Below are 17,758 nucleotides of genomic sequence, written 5' to 3' on the forward strand. Positions count from 1 at the left end.
TTCAAAGCGCTGGTAGTACATTCAGATTTCTATCACCTCAAGCATTTCTGTCAGAAGATGAAAATACATGCAGACTTGCTGAGCTCCTGCAGGTGTTTACATGGTTCTGGCCATGCTTCAGGTGATAGAAATCTGAATGCACTACCAGTGCTTTGAAAAGTTTGTAATTATCCATTCCTATGGATATATTGTCTCACATTCCTACCTGCAAAACGACCAACTGCACAGACAACCGGTAAGTAAGTTAAAATATCATTTTCAACATGTTGGCTTGTAGAGGTCTTGAGAGGAAACTTTCCTTATCACTCATTAATGCCCGACATAGAATTAATGAAATTCAACGTCTTGTTTCCAGGCTACCCTAGAGCAAGAGGCGCTGCCTTCTCCACGTCCTCTTATCCAGTCCCATCCCTTCATTGAATCATACGCTGTGCGCTGAGACAGACCGACCCGCCCCCGCGAAACCGAAACACAAGATACGGGCTTGGGTTGGAGCTGCTCCGGGAAACTCGCCATTTCATTTCAACATTTAGGGAACTTCGGCACTAAGACACAGGTATGTACATTGCATTTTGTCATACAACATTCGTTCTTTTAAAACCGAGCTAGTCATTCAAGGCTTTTCGTAGCTGAGACCGTTATCTGGGCCTTGCACTGCCTGAAAATCGGGACTCGAGAGTGGGTCAGAGATTTCAGAAGAGGGGGCTGGGTCACTTTATAGGCGAGGCCTTTTGTTGGGATTGGTTGGGTTTTAGAATAAAGCCAAAATCAGCTGTGATTTTTTAAAATGTTATTAGTAAAATAACGTATGTGTGGTTCAGACTAGATCATTTCACCTATATATATATATATATATATATATATAAAAAGAATAACGTTAGCTGTGTTCGTGCATCTCGAGACATCTTGCCAGTGAGTGACAAGCCTTTCCGCAAATGTCACGATTCGTAGCACGGTGACACCGGTGGAGCTGGCAAGTTCACTTCATTTCTTGTTAGCTAACTAGGTTTTCTTGGACAACAACCTAGCTAACTAGATAAACGCCCTGACCCAAAAATATGGCCTACCCCGTTTGTGTCTACAGCTAATGTGAGGTAGGCGTCATTGGAAAAGCTGGACTGGTTAGCTAGCTAGCCATTAGCTAGCCACCAACATGTGCGCCCCTAGTCAAATAATGACATTAGCACGGCTTTGTAGCTAGCAGGTTCGTAGCCATCGCGTCATTATATCGTGTCCAGAAGTATTTCGCTGTCGTGTCCACCAACACAGGTGTACGATGCTAGCCAAGCTAACGATAGTTATACATTCGCATTATGATTAGCTAGTGTCGCTAGTAGTAGTGATAACGATAGCTAATAGCGGAGCAATATTTAACCACAGTGCTGCGAGCTAGCTTACTTGGCTAGCTAAGTTACGTGAAAGGCCATGCATGACATGTTAGCAGAGACTGAACATTTTATTCGCTTGAAACGGAACTGATCAGCTTTGGGCTAGGCACTATGTAATACCAGCTAGAGTTGTGCTTAGAACATACGCTACTAGACTGTTCTTAAGCATGCCACAAACATCCCTTGTAGGCCATTTTTAGGTGTAAATGAAATTACTACGTTATCTGTAGAATAGTTTCATTAGGTAGCTGTTTACATCATTACAAGCTATGCAGCATTAACGTTACTGTTTCCATGGACAGCGGGATGTCTGTTTTGAATTGTTAGGCTTATCATTAGATCTCTAATGTAATGATCTCTAATAGTGATTGTTCTGAGCCTCATATCTGTGTGCATTTCTGTCACACCATCTGTAGTAGCTATTGAGATTGAAGAATGAGTGATCCTTGAGGTTTGTGTTTAACTACAGGTATTTTGAAGATGCTCTCTGCTTGTCATATTTAACATTCTAACTGGGTTACCTAAATCCCCCAAGTGCTCTGTTATTTATTACACAGACAGTGACTTGTGTTGACAGGGGCCATCTGCAAAATGTATTGCATGACATTTGGGAAATGCTCGCCTTATGTTGCAGCCATGAGGAAGTATTTTTACAGTAGGCTATATACTTCCGTATTTCCACCAGTCTTACTTACTTCACTGACCAATATGTCGTTTGTATTGTATACAGCACATTCATAGAACCACACCATTTCACCTTTGAGTGAGGCTCAGTCCTCCTCTTCCTGCATCCTTTGGCTATGTAAAAATGGGGAGATGTACCACATTCTCCCCTCCCACACCCCTAGTGTCTCATATCTCGATTTTTCATAAAGGAGACCATTGAAGAGAATAGATCATTGAATGATTTACAGATTGAGGCATTTCGGACCAATCACTTTTACCACTCCCCTGCACTTTCAAAGAGGCCAGTGCAAGTATTTGATATGCTCCTTTTAAAAGTAATTGAGTAGAGAAATTGTCAGTGGTTAGCTGACTCACAGGTCCTTTTCCTTACATCAGTAATGATTGGTCAGTTAGGACAGTGTGCGTGTGTGAATGGATGCCTTCTCTTGTGAGTCTTATTCCAGATATGGCTTGAGGGGGTAGTTCTATTTGTGTGCACTCACAGGGCTGGCTGCTGAGTTACCTTATCAGCCTCTAGCTCCAGAAAGGAGCATTGTGGGATACTGAACTTGCCCACGCTACAGTAAACCTCATTGCTTAACCTGGATACTGAGGAATGTAATGGCTGGTTCTAATCAATGTCACCATCGCAATGAGTGCGGTTACATTTACACTAACACGATTATTGTGGATAGTCAGATTAATATAATAGTTCGATTAAAACGTTCACATGCTTTGCAAGAACAATTTCCCTAATAATCCTGTTTACATGGACATCTGAAATCAGGCTACCTGAAGGCACTGATAAATGCAGAAAATCGGCAATCAAAATAAACATTCTACCACAGCGAACATGTTATTTTTGCAAAACATTTGAGTACGGACATCTAAAGTCTGTATGTGAAAACTACTTCTAAGACTCATACCTTACGTTGTTCCAAACACAGTGAAGAGGGAGTCTTGCTCGGCTGGTGCTTCTCCCCATGCACAGATCAAATATACTGCTGGAATGCCGATTTAATGTTTTTTACATGTCCTAATAATTCTAATGATTGCTCAGAAAACCAGGTGTTTTAATTGGCGTATCCTTGACCTTTACGCCGATTTAAGATAAGCAGAGTAAGGTGTTTACATGACTATTGCATAATCTGCCTACTGCCATAATCAGTTTTAATATCAAATTATTACTGTGCATGTAAAAGTAATCAGTATCTCTGTTGGGTTTATTTGTAAGTTGTAAATTATGCATGTTTTGGCTTGTTCGAGAATATAGGCCCTACAGTACCAATATACTGTATTTGTATTTATTATGGATCCCCCATTGGCAGCAGCTACTCTTCCTGGGGTCCAGCAACATAAGACAGTTACATACAGTTTAAAATACTACATGACATTACATTTCATAACACCTTACCCAACACATTCAGTGTATTACCTCAGGCCACCACATATCTACAATACAAAATCCATGTGTACGTGTGTGTGGAGTGCGTGTCTTATGTGCATGTGTGTCTCTTCACAGTCCCCGCTGTTCCATAAGGTGTATTTTTCAGTTTTTTAAATCCGATTCTACTGCCTGCATCAGTTACCTGATGTTGAACAGAGTTCCATGTAGTCATAGCTCTATGTAGTACTGTGCACCTCCCATAGTCTGTTTTTGATTTGGGGATTGTGAAGAGACCTTAGGTGACATGTCTTGTGGGGTATGCATGGGTGTCCGAGCTGTGTGCTAGTAGTTTAAACAGACACCTCGGTGCATTCAGCATGTCAACACTTCTTACAAAAACAAGTAATGATGTCAATCTCTCCTCCACTTTGAGCCATGAGAGATTTACATGCATATTATTAATGTTAGCGCTTCGTGTACATTTAAGGGCCAGCTGTGCTGCCCTGTTCTGAGCCAATTGCAATTTACCGAGGTCCCTCTTTGTGGCATCTGACCACACGACTGAACAGTAGTCCAGGTGCGACAAAACTAAGGCCTGTAGGACCTGCCTTGTTGATAGTGCTGTTAAGAATGCAGAGCAGCTCTTTATTATGGACAGACTTCTCCCCATCTTAGCTACTGTTGTATCAACATGTTTTGACCATGACAATTTACAATCCAGGTTTACTCCAAGCAATTTAGTCACCTCAACTTGCTCAATTTCCACATTATTTATTACAAGATTTAGTTGAGGTTTAGTGAATGATTTTTCCCAAATACAATGCTTTTAGTTTGAAATATTTAGGACTAACTTATTCCTTTCCCTCCCATTCTGAAACTAACTGCAGCTCTTTGTTAAGTGTTACATTGATTTCACGCTGTAGTAGCTGACGTGTATAGTGTTGTCATCCGCATACATAGCGACACTGGCTTTACTCAAGGCCAGTGGCATGTCATTAGTAAATATTGAAAAAAAGTAAGGGGCCTAGACAGCTGCCCTGGGGAATTCCTGATTCTACCTGGATTATGTTGGAGAGGCTTCCATTAAAGAAAACCCTCTGTGTTCTGTTAGACAGGTAACTCTTTATCCACAATATAGCAGGGGGTGTAAAGCCATAACAAGTTTTTCCATCAGCAGACTGATCGATAATGTCAAAAGCATTAGCAGAGTAAAAACTAATTTCAGTTCTATGCTTGGGCGGTATCCAGATTTTCATATTGTCATACAGTCCTCTTATCCCTGGATTTACGTATTACCCGCATAGCACACAAGGGGGCGCTAAAAATGAAATACAATTCCATTGGGCCTCTTACCAGAATGGTAACAAAATTAGCACAAACTAATAGCGAAATCAAAGACACTGTTAGCTAAATGCTAACGAGCGAAAACGAACAAACTAATGGCAAATCCAGCTCATTTTATACATCCAGCTCATTCCAGCTCATTTTATATATTTTACAAGCATAGCTAGTAGCTACTGAATGTCATTTTTGGTGAGGTGTGGACATTTACAAGTGAAAGTGTGCAAATGAACAAAGTTTTGATGCATGTGTTTCTGAAGGAAGAGGGGAGAAGAACTGGAGGGGAAAAAAACGCTAGTAGGAAGCACAGGGGGAAAAATGACAGCTGTACAGACAACTCATCCAGAGCTCTTTGACATCTGGCAGAAAGCCATTATGATGGCAAACATTTAGTGAATTGCATACAAGTGTAACTTCATCACCTCATGTGGGCCGCACAACAGACTCGCAGATAGATATAGAACACTATGGACTCACCAGCTCCCGCCAACTCCCATTGTGCTATTTACAAATGTGACTGGCTCAACGGTTCTGGGGAACTACGGTAAACTTCATAATGTAAAATAATGTGACTGGTGAAATGAAGAACGCAATCTGCTTTATCTCCTAAGGTATTGCACAATATATATATATTTTTTTGTCATTTAGCAGACACTCTTATCCAGAGCGACTTACAGGAGCAATTAGGGTTAAGTGCCTTGCTTAAGGGCACATCGACAGATTTTTCACCTAGTCGGCTCGGGGATTAGAACCAGCGACCTTCCGGTTACTGACACAATGCTCTTACCCACTAAGCTACCTGCCGCCCAGTTGACTGCAGGTATTAACTAAAAGTAGCTACAAATATAAAAATGTATTAAATCTTCAAATACACTGAACAAATATTTAAACGCAACATGTAAAATTGTTGGTCCCATGTTTCATGAGCTGAAATAAAAGATACCAGAAATGTTCCATACGCACAAAAAGCTTCTCTTAAATGTTGTGCACATTAGTTTATATCCCTGTTAGTGAGCATTTCTCCTTTGTCAAGATAATCAATCCACCTGACAGGTATGGCATATCAAGAAGCTGATTAAACAGCATGATCATTACAGGTGCACCTTGTGCTGGGGACAAAAGGTCACTAAAATGTGCAGTTTTGTCACAATGCCACAGATCTCAAGTTGAGGGAGCGTGCAATTGGCATACTGACTGCAGAAATGCCCGCCAGAGATTTGAATGTTCGTTTCTAACATACATTTAGAGAATTTGGCAGTACATCCCACCGGCCTCACAACTGCAGACCACATGTATGGCGTCGTGTAGGCGAGCGGTTCATCCGCTGCCATCACCTCATGTTTCAGCATGATAATGCACAGCCCCATGTCGTAAGGATCTGTACACAATTCCTGCAAGCTGAAAATGTCCCAGTTCTTTCATGGCCTGCATAGTCACCAGACATGTCACCCATTGAGCATATTTGGGATGCTCTGGATCGACGTGTACGACAGCGTGTGCCAGTTCCAGCCATTGAAGAGTGGGACAACATTCCACAGGCCACAATCAACTATTTGAAGGAGATGTATGGTGCTGCATCAGGCAAGTGGTCACACCAGATACTGACTGGTTTTCAGATCCACGCCCCTACTTTTAAAAAAAAGTATCTGTAACCAACAGATTCATGTCTGTATTCCCAGTCATGTGAAATCTATAGATGAGGGTGTAATGAATTTTTCTATAGATGAGGGTGTAATGAACTGTAACATCTTTGAAATGGTTGCATGTTGAGTTTATATTTTCAGTAAATAGTTGACTGTATTGGTCTAAAAAAGCATGAGCTGGTATTGACATTTAATATGTGGATTTTTCCCAAATACCCCAGTATACCGCCCAAGCCTATTTACTACTAAACACAGATGGTACTATAACAGATATGACAAGCTACAGGTCAGGTGTAGTGTGCTTTGAAAGGCTGTGTCGCCACGTTCTGTTCTCTTTTTGGACTGATAGTTTATCAAGGGGGTTCCCGAGGACTGTCTCGGTCAAAGCAGGAGGTCCGGCTAGCCAAGTGGCTGGATTCCGGGGAGCTAATGACCCGAGAGAGCTTTGTCTTCCAGGCTCATTTCCATGCTAGGATATGGCTCCTGGGAAACGATTGCACCCTCCAGTCTGAGGCATAGTCGGTGTTGAAAGCAAGCAGGCAGGCATGATGCGACTCACCCCACCTCCGTCCTGGCCACACTGCCTAGTGTTCTGTTCTGCTTAAGAGGTCTTAACTGTCACAGCTCCAATTGTCCCGACTATGGTGTTTTCTGGGCTTGCAGGACAAGACTGAAGTAACTGAGGGTGGGTGCTCTGGTTTGGTGCTGAAAGGGGTAGTGGTCCATCTTCTTGCTAATCAATGTTTGCACCCATGTTTGTCATTGTTTCTTTGTGTGACCTTTTATTCGCAATGTGAATAGACAAGTTGGTTGTTGCGCAACTATGGGGGAGATTTGATGGCTTAAGGTCGGTAGGTAAGTTTGATACAAGTTGTGATCTAGAGGTAATACAAAGAGAAAACATTAGCATACAAGACTATGCCAGAACTGATAAAGTATAACAAAACATGTTAATCAAACAAAGGCCATTACCAATATCTATGGAACTCAGAATATAAGACAAAGGAGGTATTCTAAGGAAAGTAGTGTCAAACTCTCTGATTGGCAATAAACCTACAGGCTACAAAGTTAGCATTATACAATTCTCACATAACAGGCCCCTACTTTAGCACCCGGTACGCCCAAAAAAGGACTTGTCGCCCCATGCCACCACAAACAATGAGGTAAAACAAGCTGCTTATATAGGTTAGGAAGGGAGAGGAATGCTGATTGTCAGTGTGTTCAGGTGTGGTGAGTTGGCAGGAGAGGGGGCGTGTCCAGAGGGTAATTAGGGAATTGGTGAGGTGGCATAATCCTTCAGAACAGTGCCTACTGCATAGGGGTTGACGCTAATAAATATTTATATATATATATATATATATATATAACACTTAAATATTGGCTTGAATTCACCTTTAACCACAACAACCACACAAAATGTAGCATATGGGCAATTCCATAGGAACGGAGACTCTGATTTTTCATAATATCTATACCAAACAAAAGCCATTGATTTCAAAGTTTAACAAACCATAGAACTCTATGCACAAGGACTACTTAACAATTTCCACAGAATTTTACAAAAACACATTTACAGGAAGAACTGTGCAGATAAAATGTTGTAACAGAATAAAACTGAAGGAAATTTGACTGTAAATGTAGATTATTTTTTTTACTGTGTAAATTGTTAAACGTAGTCATTGTGCAAAGAGTTGTATGGTTTGTTAAACTTTGAAATCAATGTTTTTTGTTTGGCACACATTTGAAAGTGAATAATCTGAGTCTGTGTAATTCTGTTACCATGGAATTACTCAGATGAATTAGTGCTCTGTGAGAACTCACTTGAATATAATTATTTTATACTTGGAGAAGTTTTGTCTTTGAAAAGGGTCTGAAGCAATCTCTCAGAATGAGGAACAAGTGAATGGTAAATTAGCCTTACATGATGACAGTTGTTGGATATCTATCTGGCTGCTTGCTGGAGTATGTGTGTTCGTGTGTGTGTCAGGCGTGAAATAATGGGAGAGGTTTCACAGGCCTAGATGAAACTGACGGTGGGACCTCAAGCCCATCAGGCCCAGAGAAGCACTGCAGCGGAAAGTTATTCTTAATGTATTATAATCGGTAATCTGCTTAATCCAAATTAGGGCCTAACTAAGAGGCCCAGCATGGGAGACGTGCTAGACAGAGAGAGCTGAGTCATGTGCTATTGCTGACACCAATCTAAATCAAGAGTAAGAGGGTATTGGTCAGCCACTGTTGGCGCCACTGTTTGTATTGTTGACAAAAATGGTACACTTCAAACAAGAACATGGCCCAGGGCTGAAATATTGTAATTTCCACTCGTGTACAAATAAAGTGATGCCTGACTGAGTAAAACAATCTCTGTTCAGATGGTTATTGGACAGCATTTTCTTCCTTCTAATGTTATTTGGCAACGTAATTATTCTCATGGCCAGTTTTTACCACTATATTGTCTTTCCGCTATTGTGGTTTCCTGAAACAAATAGAGCCAACTATGTTTGCATCGATTCTTAGTCCCCTTTCTCATCTCCTTTCCTACCACAGACTACCATATCCTGTTTTAAAGGCACCTAAATATTTTATCTTGCCCATTAACCTTTAGAATGGCACACATACAATCCGTTTCTCAAGGCTTGAAAATCTTTCTTTAACCCGTCTCCTCCCCTTCATCTACACTGACCATGTTTACATTCACACCAATATCCCGTTATTATTCGGGATACTGAAGTATTCTGTTTTTGAGTTGACACATGTAAACATCATATCCCATTTACAATAACCCGAAAAGGCTTGTATCCCGGTTATGAGAAACCCGGATAAGATGCCTGGGAAATGATGAGCTAAGACTGGATACTGTGGCTTGTAAGCATCTTATCCCGTTTACTGTTGTTTTTGCAGTCTGCACAGGCTCAGTTTCGCATATCATGGGTGATTGTTTTCATCTGATTGTCAAACAAATTACTTCAAAAAGTAGGCTACCTGGCGCAGTTCGATCCACCATAATAACTTAGCCTACTATAATTAATTTACTACTAGATACCCCTAATTTAGACAAGTTTCTGCTTATAATTTCCGACATTTGGTAGCCATTTGTTTGTCAACTATATTTTGATACATGCAGCTTCTCTTCTGTCATAACTTGTTGCCCCAGAAATCTAAATAAAGTAGTGCTCACCAGAATGTCTTACATCAATAGAATGAATGCATTAGTAATCTAGTTAACACTGGTAAAATTGTCTGTTTCGTTTAGGGACCGAGTAGAAAACGCAATAATTCCAAAACAGTGAAAAGACTGGTCCTGTGCAAAATGTCCAAATGTCATCAGTGTGACTGGTTTTAAGGAAATGAAAGCTGAGAAAAAGACCAAACAGGTTTCTGATAAGACTTCAGTTCGTCTTGGGTGCATATTTTATGTGGTTGAAATACTAAATACTTGCATAACAGTGTCAAAGATGACACATTACATAACGTTAATGTTTTCTCAAGAGAAGCTAAAAGAAAGAAATCCTATTCCTCCACTCCTGTTCCCAAGACAAAATTAACGTTTTGTTGTATAATTTAACTGCAAGAAATGTATAATTCTGCAGGAGTTCATATTGTATTATATAAACATGTGAGAGGTCAGTCGACAGGCCGACAGTCAGTGTCCATATTTCAGTCACTATTCTATTTCCTATTTAACCCATATACTTAAATTAGGAATATTCTGTTTATTCATGGTTACAGGGATACTCATGAGTGGGATATCAAAGGTGCATGTAAACTGCTTATCCCGAAATAAGACCTTAAGCGGGATATGAGCTACTATCCGGAATACTGTGCGGCAAGTAAACATGGTCACTGATTTGAAGTGGATTTAACAAGGACAAGGACAGGGCGGCGGGTAGCTTAGTGGGTAAGAGCGTTGTGCCAGTAACCGAAAGGTCGCTGGTTCTAATCCCAGAGCCGACTAGGTGAAAAATCTGTCGACGTGCCCTTGAGCAAGGCACTTAACCCTAATTGCTCCTGTAAGTCGCTCTGGATAAGAGCGTCTGCTAAATGACTAAAAATAAAATAAAATAAATAATTAAGGGATAATAGCTTTCACCTGGTCAGTCTGTCATGGAAAGAGCAGAGCTGTGTGCGAATACTCATACTAACCGCACTAACCCTACAATTTGAGTATGTAGTATGCTTATTGGTCGTAGTATGGATATAGTTCGTATGCCAAAAGTTCCCGGATGTCGTACTACATTCGCCAAAATACGACGTATACAAGCAGTGGACAATATTTCTGTGCTTTTAGGGCCAATAATGCAATTCTTCAGAAAATGGGCGTGGCTTCACAACGTTTTCAGATTTGAAGAAAATGAACATTATGACAAATGTTATGAAAATGTTGAGCAATGTAATAAAGTAATTACTTTTCAAATAAATAACCTAACATGTTATGTTGGCTGACAGTTTGTTAGCTACGCCCTCGTTAAGAATCGCATAGCATATCATTACAGCAGTATGTACCGCCGCTATGTTAGCTAGCAACCTAACGTTAGTTGGCTACTAATACATCGAACTTGCCAGTATATTAACTATATGCTATCTTACTAACTACCCAATGTTTATTGACTTTTATTTATTCCCGTCATTCTTAGTTTAGCGGTATAGTCGTGTGTTCTCAATGGACATTCGGGTGCGTTCGTAAATTCGCTCTGGCTATCTACTCAGATTTCAGAGCACTGTTTTCTGAGAATACCAGAGTGCAGAATAACTGATGAATTTACGAATGCTCAACACCTGTTGAATATGGCCAGTTTCAGTAAACGTTGGCAAAAAAAGCGTAATTAAATTGTTGCCAGCAGCACAGTTAGTCACCAACGCTCTGGATAACATGAAAACAGCCTAACCAACTCTGCTAGGGCCAGTAAAATGGTCAGAGTGAGGTGTTCTCTCATTTCTGTCTGGAAATAGCTAGCGAGTTAGCCAGTTAGCTTGGGTGCTTGACTGCTGTTGTGAGGTCAGAACGTTTGGATCAACCCTACTCCTCGGCCAGAGCGTTCAGTGTACGCTCTGAGAGCGAAACACTCGGAATTTTTCAACGGACAATCTGACAACGCTCTGAATTTACGAACGCCCAGCGCGCACTTTGGCACTCCAGATTGAATTTAAGAACACACCCGAAGTTGTAAAATGTCTAGCTAGTAATTTGTTATGCTAACAAGCGGTTGCATAGCAACAGCATAAACTTCAGGTAGACAGGCGAAGTGCTAGTACGCTCACTAAAAGGATACCGTTCGTTTACAGTATACAGTGTGTATGTAGTATATACTCATTAAGTATGTAATATACAGTATGGGTATTTGTACACAGCTCAGGTGTTTCTAATGTTTTGTACACTGTGTATGTCCAGCATCCTGTCTAAGTGCTAGGGGACATGCGTAGGCTTTACCTTGCTTGACGATGGCATATTGCTGTGTCTTTGGCCTGCCAGGAGAAGAGCCGTTTCCCCTTTCACCTCTCAGTAGGCAGCTGCAGCATTGGGATGACATTTACACGTGGGTGTATTTTTGCCCCTTGCAAAGCCCTCTATTGAGTTTAGAGTGTCATGTCACCCACGAGGAGCATTGAGGAAGGGGAGAGAATTGACCATGGAGAGGATCAATCCATCAGGATGTCCATTTTGTGTCCTTCATCTAGCTAATATACACACTATGGACATTATGTATATATATAAATGTATATATATATATGATAAACTGATAAATTCAGTGCGTATTGTTTCTCTTAAGTACATTATCTGTGTGCGCTACCAACTTTAGTAGCTAGTGTGTGTGTGTAAAGAAAGTATTAGACTGTGGGCTGGGACAGTGTAGTCACAGAGATGATAGGACGACGGGTGAGGGAAGACACAGAGGCGTCCTCTGTACATGCTAATCTACCCCTCCTTACACACACACACACATGCGTATTCACTCTGCACAGGGCTGTCTCCCTCTGACTGCAGATAACCTCCAGGAGTTGTCATATTTCTTACCAATAAATGTATGCAGTGTGGAAAAGGCATTAGCATTTCTGCTGTAGTATATCAAACCCATAAAGTATTGAGGATGTGTCAGCAGCAGCGCCAGCGTCCTCTTATCAGGGAGGCACTGGGCACGAGGTGGAATGTGTTCTGGCACGACAGGTATTCGTATCAGGCTGATCTGGGATGTCTTGAAGCGCCCGAGCTGTTAATCTTGTATATCACGTTACCCCATTTCCCTTTCACTGGGCTGCCCTGGCATGGATGGGGCTGTGCCAGTGTCTGACTGGCCTTGAAGTTTGGAATTGAACTAGTCTGTGTGAGAGAATCAACTTTTTAAAATCTAAAATATGTGGCAACAAAGAAGAGCTATAGGACATTTAGGCATGAACTGATCAGCTATTTTGCTATGCATTATTTGCAGCTATGAAGCATTTGTTAAATGCCTCATGTTGACAGTTGGCTTATTATGTGCATGATACTCATGACTTATTCTTGCTCTGTCTCTCTTCAGAATGGCGCTGGACATCTATGACTCTCAGTACCTGGTGATCCTGGCCCCCTCCCTGGTTATCGCCCTCATCTTCCTCTTCTTCTGGCTCTTTATGAAGGAGACCTCTTATGACGAGGTGCTAGCCAGGCAGAAACGAGATCTCAAGCTGCCACCCTCCAAACCAGACACCCGCAAGAAGAACGACAAGAAAAAGAGCAAGAAGAAGGAGAGCAGTAGCGGAGGAGGTGGCGGAGGAGGGGGAGGAGGAGAGTCTGAGGAAGACCTGCGGGACTTCGACGTGGCTGACGCAGTGAGCAGCTCCACCGCTGAGGAGGAGGAGCCTACCCCTGTGGCGCCACCCACCCCGGTTCCTGCCCCTGTGGCAACGCCAGCCGAGGCCCCTGCAGGGTTGAGGGAGAGGAAGAAGAAGGAGAAGAAAGCCGCCAAAGCTGCAGCCGCTCCCCCTGCCGAGGAACCTGAGGTGAACGGCACCAAGCAAGCTGGCCGCAAAGCAGAGTCCCCTGCCCCAGTGGCTAAACCCAGTCCCCCCTCACCCCAGCCTGACCCCCAGCCTCAGCCCCCATGCCAGGCCCAGACCCCATCCCAGCCCTCTGGCAAGAAGAAGAAGGAGAAGAAGCAGAAGACAGAGTCTGGTGAGTAGAAGGCCAGAGTGGCTTTAGTAGGATGAGGATGTGTGGTGCCTGGTGTGCTTGCCTGTGTCTGCAAACGGGGCTAGTGTCTTCCCTGAGGCCACTCATCAGTGTCTGAGTGCTCATCTATTCTCCCGAATCAAATCTGATTATTTAAAGCACAGTATGAGTAGGGAGCGGGAGGGAGTTTGTTACAATGGCCATTAACCTCAAAATAACTTCTACACAAATGTATCTATCAAAAGGCCATCATAATGGCATATTTTTTCCTCGTATCTCTAAAACCTAATTGTCCTCTTGTTCGTTCCTGTCTAGTGGAGGAAGAGATGAAGGTGGAGAAGGCTCCAGCTCCAGTCAAAAAGGAGGCTCCGGTGCCGATGGAAACCAAAGCCCAAGATAGTGCTGCCCCCCTAGCCACCACCACAACCAGTGGCAAGAAAAAGAACTCTGCCAAGAAGCAGAAGACTGAGCATGGTAAGGATGATGAATACTTACTGATACTGCAGTGTAATCAGAGTCAGAGTAGGCTCAGAGACATTGTTTGAAGCTGCTAGCAGAAAGCAGAAGAAATCTAAATCTGCCTTTTTTGAAAATGAAATCCTTGGGCCAACTGTATCTCGATTTTTGTGTCTTGTCTGGTACCAGATATGACCATGTGCTTCTGTCTCCCCCATCCCTAGTGGATGATGTCCAGGCTGACTCTGCGGCTTCTGCCAACCACAATGATGATGCGCCCTCCAAGGGGAGTGGCAAGAAACAGAAGAACGAGGCCAACAAAGGTGCGAAACCTACACTCCAACAAATAGCTACTATACCATGTTTAAACCTCACATATGAACAGTGACATTTTGTAAATGTATTTACACTGCACTATTCTATTCCATATATAATTAATCCTCTACCTGTATGTGTGTATTTGCAGAGAACTCTGAGTTGAAGCTGAAGGAGCTGCTGGTGAGCCTGGGTAGTCTGGCCTTGTCACAGGCAGAGGCTGTGAGTGTGGTCACTGTGCTAAAAGAGAAGAACCCCTCTGCCCTAGACGCCTGGCAGAAGTCTGCAGCTAAGGCTGACCCCTCATCCCTGGAGAGAGAGAGGCTCCTCACCACTCTGCAGGAAGAGGCCTCCATCGCCAAGGACAAGGTCCAGCAGCTCAGCAAGGTACAGCTGCACACACTCATAAGATAACCCTAAGATACCAGTACAATAAAGCATATCCTTTGACTACATCACTGGTTGATTACCTGTGGCTTGGTGACATTTCACTCTGCTGCTGTTTCTGCCCATCCCTCTGTTAGGAGCTGCAGCAGGAGAAGCAGAAGACTGTTAGAGCGGAGGCTGTTCTGAGGGACCAGCGTGGGGCAATTGAGAAGGAGCTGAACGTCGTGCAGGCTAAAGCCCAGGGAGAGCTCCAGGGCATGCAGATGAAGGTGACCACCATCCACCACTGATACAACCTTTACCTTAACAGGCCAAACCTCAACTACCATCACCCTTTACTGTCATGCTTAATACTCAGACATCAGTCCTAAGGCAGTATACAGAGTAGTGTTTCCGATGCTGTATGTTAGGTGGTATTGACTCCCAGTGTTGTGTACTGTGTAGTTCCAGAAGCTGAGGGAGCAGCTGGAGGGTCAGATCGCCAGGCTGCAGCAGGAGAACGCCATCCTGAGAGACGCAGTCAGCTCTGCCACCAACCAGATGGAGAACAAGTGAGAGCCACTTCCCAGCCCTCCTAGTTTGTAAAAATGTTAAGGTCTTTGTTGTCCCCCACGTTCGTACGTTAGTCACACACGATACCTCAGACAGCACTGGCCCGATTTTGACGAAATTTGGGTGAGCGATGCGTCTTGCCATAGAGATCCGGCATTTACAAAATTATACTGATTGGTCAGATGGTGGCACTATATGCAATAAAAAATAAAACAACTGGAAAGATTTTCTGTTCAAAAATTCCAAATGACATCCGTTTGACTGGTTTGTAAGGAAATAGAAAGCTGTGAAAACGACCCAACATGTTTCTGATGAGATTTCAATTTGGCTTGGATGCATATTTTTGTGGTTGAAATACCGTCAGCATTTATGATGCTGATAAAGATAGCACCTCTACAGACGGTATCTAACTGCGCATTCGCATTCTCTCAAGATGCTGAAATAAATAAATCATATTTCTCTGCTCCTGTTCCCAAGTCCAAATGTTGCCTACATTTGGTATCATTTTACTCCAAGAAATGCTTCATTCTGCAGCAGTAAATATTAAGGCTGTGAGAGAGGTTATAGACCTACAGTGTGTCCAGATTTAACGCATGTTTTTTGTATTTTTTTGTTAGTATTTTACCCCCTTTTTCTCCCCAATTTCGATCTTGTCTCATCGCTGCAACTCCCCAACGTGCTCGGGAGAGGTGAAGGTGGAGTCATGCGTCCCGCCTAACCGCGCTCCTTAACAGCCACCAGCCAGCCACACCAATCTGTCGGAGGAAACAGTTTAACTGGCAACCGGGGTCAGCCTGCAGGCACCCGGCCCACCACAAGGAGTCGCTAGAACGCGATTAGCCAAGTAAAGCCCCCCTGGCCAAACCCTCCCCTAACCCGTACGATGCTGGGCCAATTGTGCGCCGTCCTATGGGACTCCTGGCCACGGCCGGTTGTGGCACAGCCCAGGAATGAACCCGGGTCTGTAGTAACGCCTCTAGCACTGCTATGCAGTGCCTTAGACCGCTGCGCCACTCGGGAGGCCCCATTTAACCCATCTTAACAGTAGGATACAGTTCCTTTGACGTGCCATAGGCCTATTTGAAGTCCCCGTCTTGTGACTGTCGAATTTGTATAGCGCCTCACAATCATCACACATAACATAGCCAGACACCACTGGCCCCATTTTGACGAAACTTGGGTGAATGATGCGTTTTGTCATAGAGATCCTTAATTTACAAAATGACACTGATTAGGGGATGACATGTTTACTGTTGCCTTGTTTGGTATTGTATCGCATCGTAGGAATACTAGTTGTCTTTGAGGCATGGCATTGATGAGTGTGTGGGTTGTAATAGTCGGTGTGGTGTGTATGGCAGGCAGTCATCGGAGCTGAACCAGCTGCGCTCGGAGTACTCTGGTCTGATGAAAGAGCTGGCGGAGAACAACAACAAGCTGCAGCAGGAGGAGCACCAGAGGAAGTCCCTGGAGGTCAACTACAAGCAGAACGTGTCTCAGCTGGAGGTATGCTGTCTGTCAGGGGAGGGGCCCGTGCCTAACACAGGCATCTTATTTAGTTATTTATTCAGCTCATAGTTCACTAGGCTGCCCCACAGAGATGAAACACAAAGGAATCTCTCCTTCATGGTGAGGACTGGACTGTTTAGGGTTTCTCACTGTAACCGTGGGAGGGCCTGTGTCTGTCCATCCTAAGGAGGGCTGGGTGGGCCTGTTTCTGTCCATCCTAAGGAGGGCTGGGTGGTGTGTAATAGAACAAGGAAGTGGAGAATTTGTTGGCTCAGGAAGTTAGGGCTGTTTGAAGCTTTGTGCTCAGTATAAACACTGCTTCCCTGCAACGCACACCCAGGTTGGCCTTTCCTGTGTTTGTCATCACCATAAGCACAGTACAGTACAGTGAGAGGTTGTCAGTGTATGTACACTGTTAAAATGCTAAATGTCATGGTGTCCCGTGGTCACCAGGCTCAACTGCAGGACGCTAAGCGCGGCTGGGAGGAGCTCCAGAACTACCTCCACAATGTCAACGCAGAGAGGGAGAAACTTCATGCTGCTAAAGAAGGTGATCACAGAGATTCTATAAACAGACCTCTGAAACTCAAGCTAATGCACCTCCCATTGCTAATAAGTATTAAGAATATTTGCAAGCCAATTTTGAGCACCATTCTCATGAGCACCACATGTATAAGTGGCTTGTGTTTTATACCCAGTAAGTTATTTTATCTGGTGTGCCTCTCCTCTCTCAGAGCTGCAGAGCCAGTTGCTGGCGGTGGAGACAGAGATGAGCAACAAGAATAAGGAGATCCAGACGCTGCACAGCAGCCTGACCGACACCATCGTGTCCAAGGACCAGGTGGAGCAAAAGGTGATGCAGCTGCTGGAGGTGTCCCAGCACAGCCTTGCTGAAGACTCAGTGCAGGTCCAGGTAGGGGAACACAGCCCTTATTGTTGTAATGACAGATGTGATGTGTATAACAATAACACG

The 17,758-nt window shown here is 43.4% G+C and overlaps 1 protein-coding gene across 6 annotated transcripts in view; it reads left to right on the forward strand.

Annotated features, from left to right (window-relative positions):
* Positions 1 to 412: 412 nt before the first annotated feature.
* The window catches only part of LOC121539308 (kinectin), a 35,895-nt gene continuing 18,549 nt past the window's right edge, over positions 413 to 17,758 (forward strand). For 4 of the 6 annotated variants that reach the window (XM_041847695.2, XM_041847699.2, XM_041847700.2 and 1 more), the window contains exons 1-10: positions 414 to 556; positions 12,941 to 13,572; positions 13,885 to 14,043; positions 14,250 to 14,348; positions 14,492 to 14,727; positions 14,865 to 14,996; positions 15,172 to 15,278; positions 16,638 to 16,782; positions 17,239 to 17,335; positions 17,520 to 17,698. In XM_041847695.2, the coding sequence (XP_041703629.1) occupies positions 12,942 to 13,572; positions 13,885 to 14,043; positions 14,250 to 14,348; positions 14,492 to 14,727; positions 14,865 to 14,996; positions 15,172 to 15,278; positions 16,638 to 16,782; positions 17,239 to 17,335; positions 17,520 to 17,698 (1,785 nt within the window). In that variant the 5' untranslated portion in view covers positions 414 to 556; position 12,941. Of the gene's footprint in view, positions 557 to 1,012; positions 1,095 to 12,940; positions 13,573 to 13,884; positions 14,044 to 14,249; positions 14,349 to 14,491; positions 14,728 to 14,864; positions 14,997 to 15,171; positions 15,279 to 16,637; positions 16,783 to 17,238; positions 17,336 to 17,519; positions 17,699 to 17,758 lie in introns of those variants that run through there. The other 2 variants (XM_041847701.2, XM_041847696.2) reach the window with 2 other exon arrangements.

Source organism: Coregonus clupeaformis, chromosome 25 (genome assembly GCF_020615455.1).
Source record: "Coregonus clupeaformis isolate EN_2021a chromosome 25, ASM2061545v1, whole genome shotgun sequence".
NCBI lineage: Eukaryota > Metazoa > Chordata > Actinopteri > Salmoniformes > Salmonidae > Coregonus > Coregonus clupeaformis.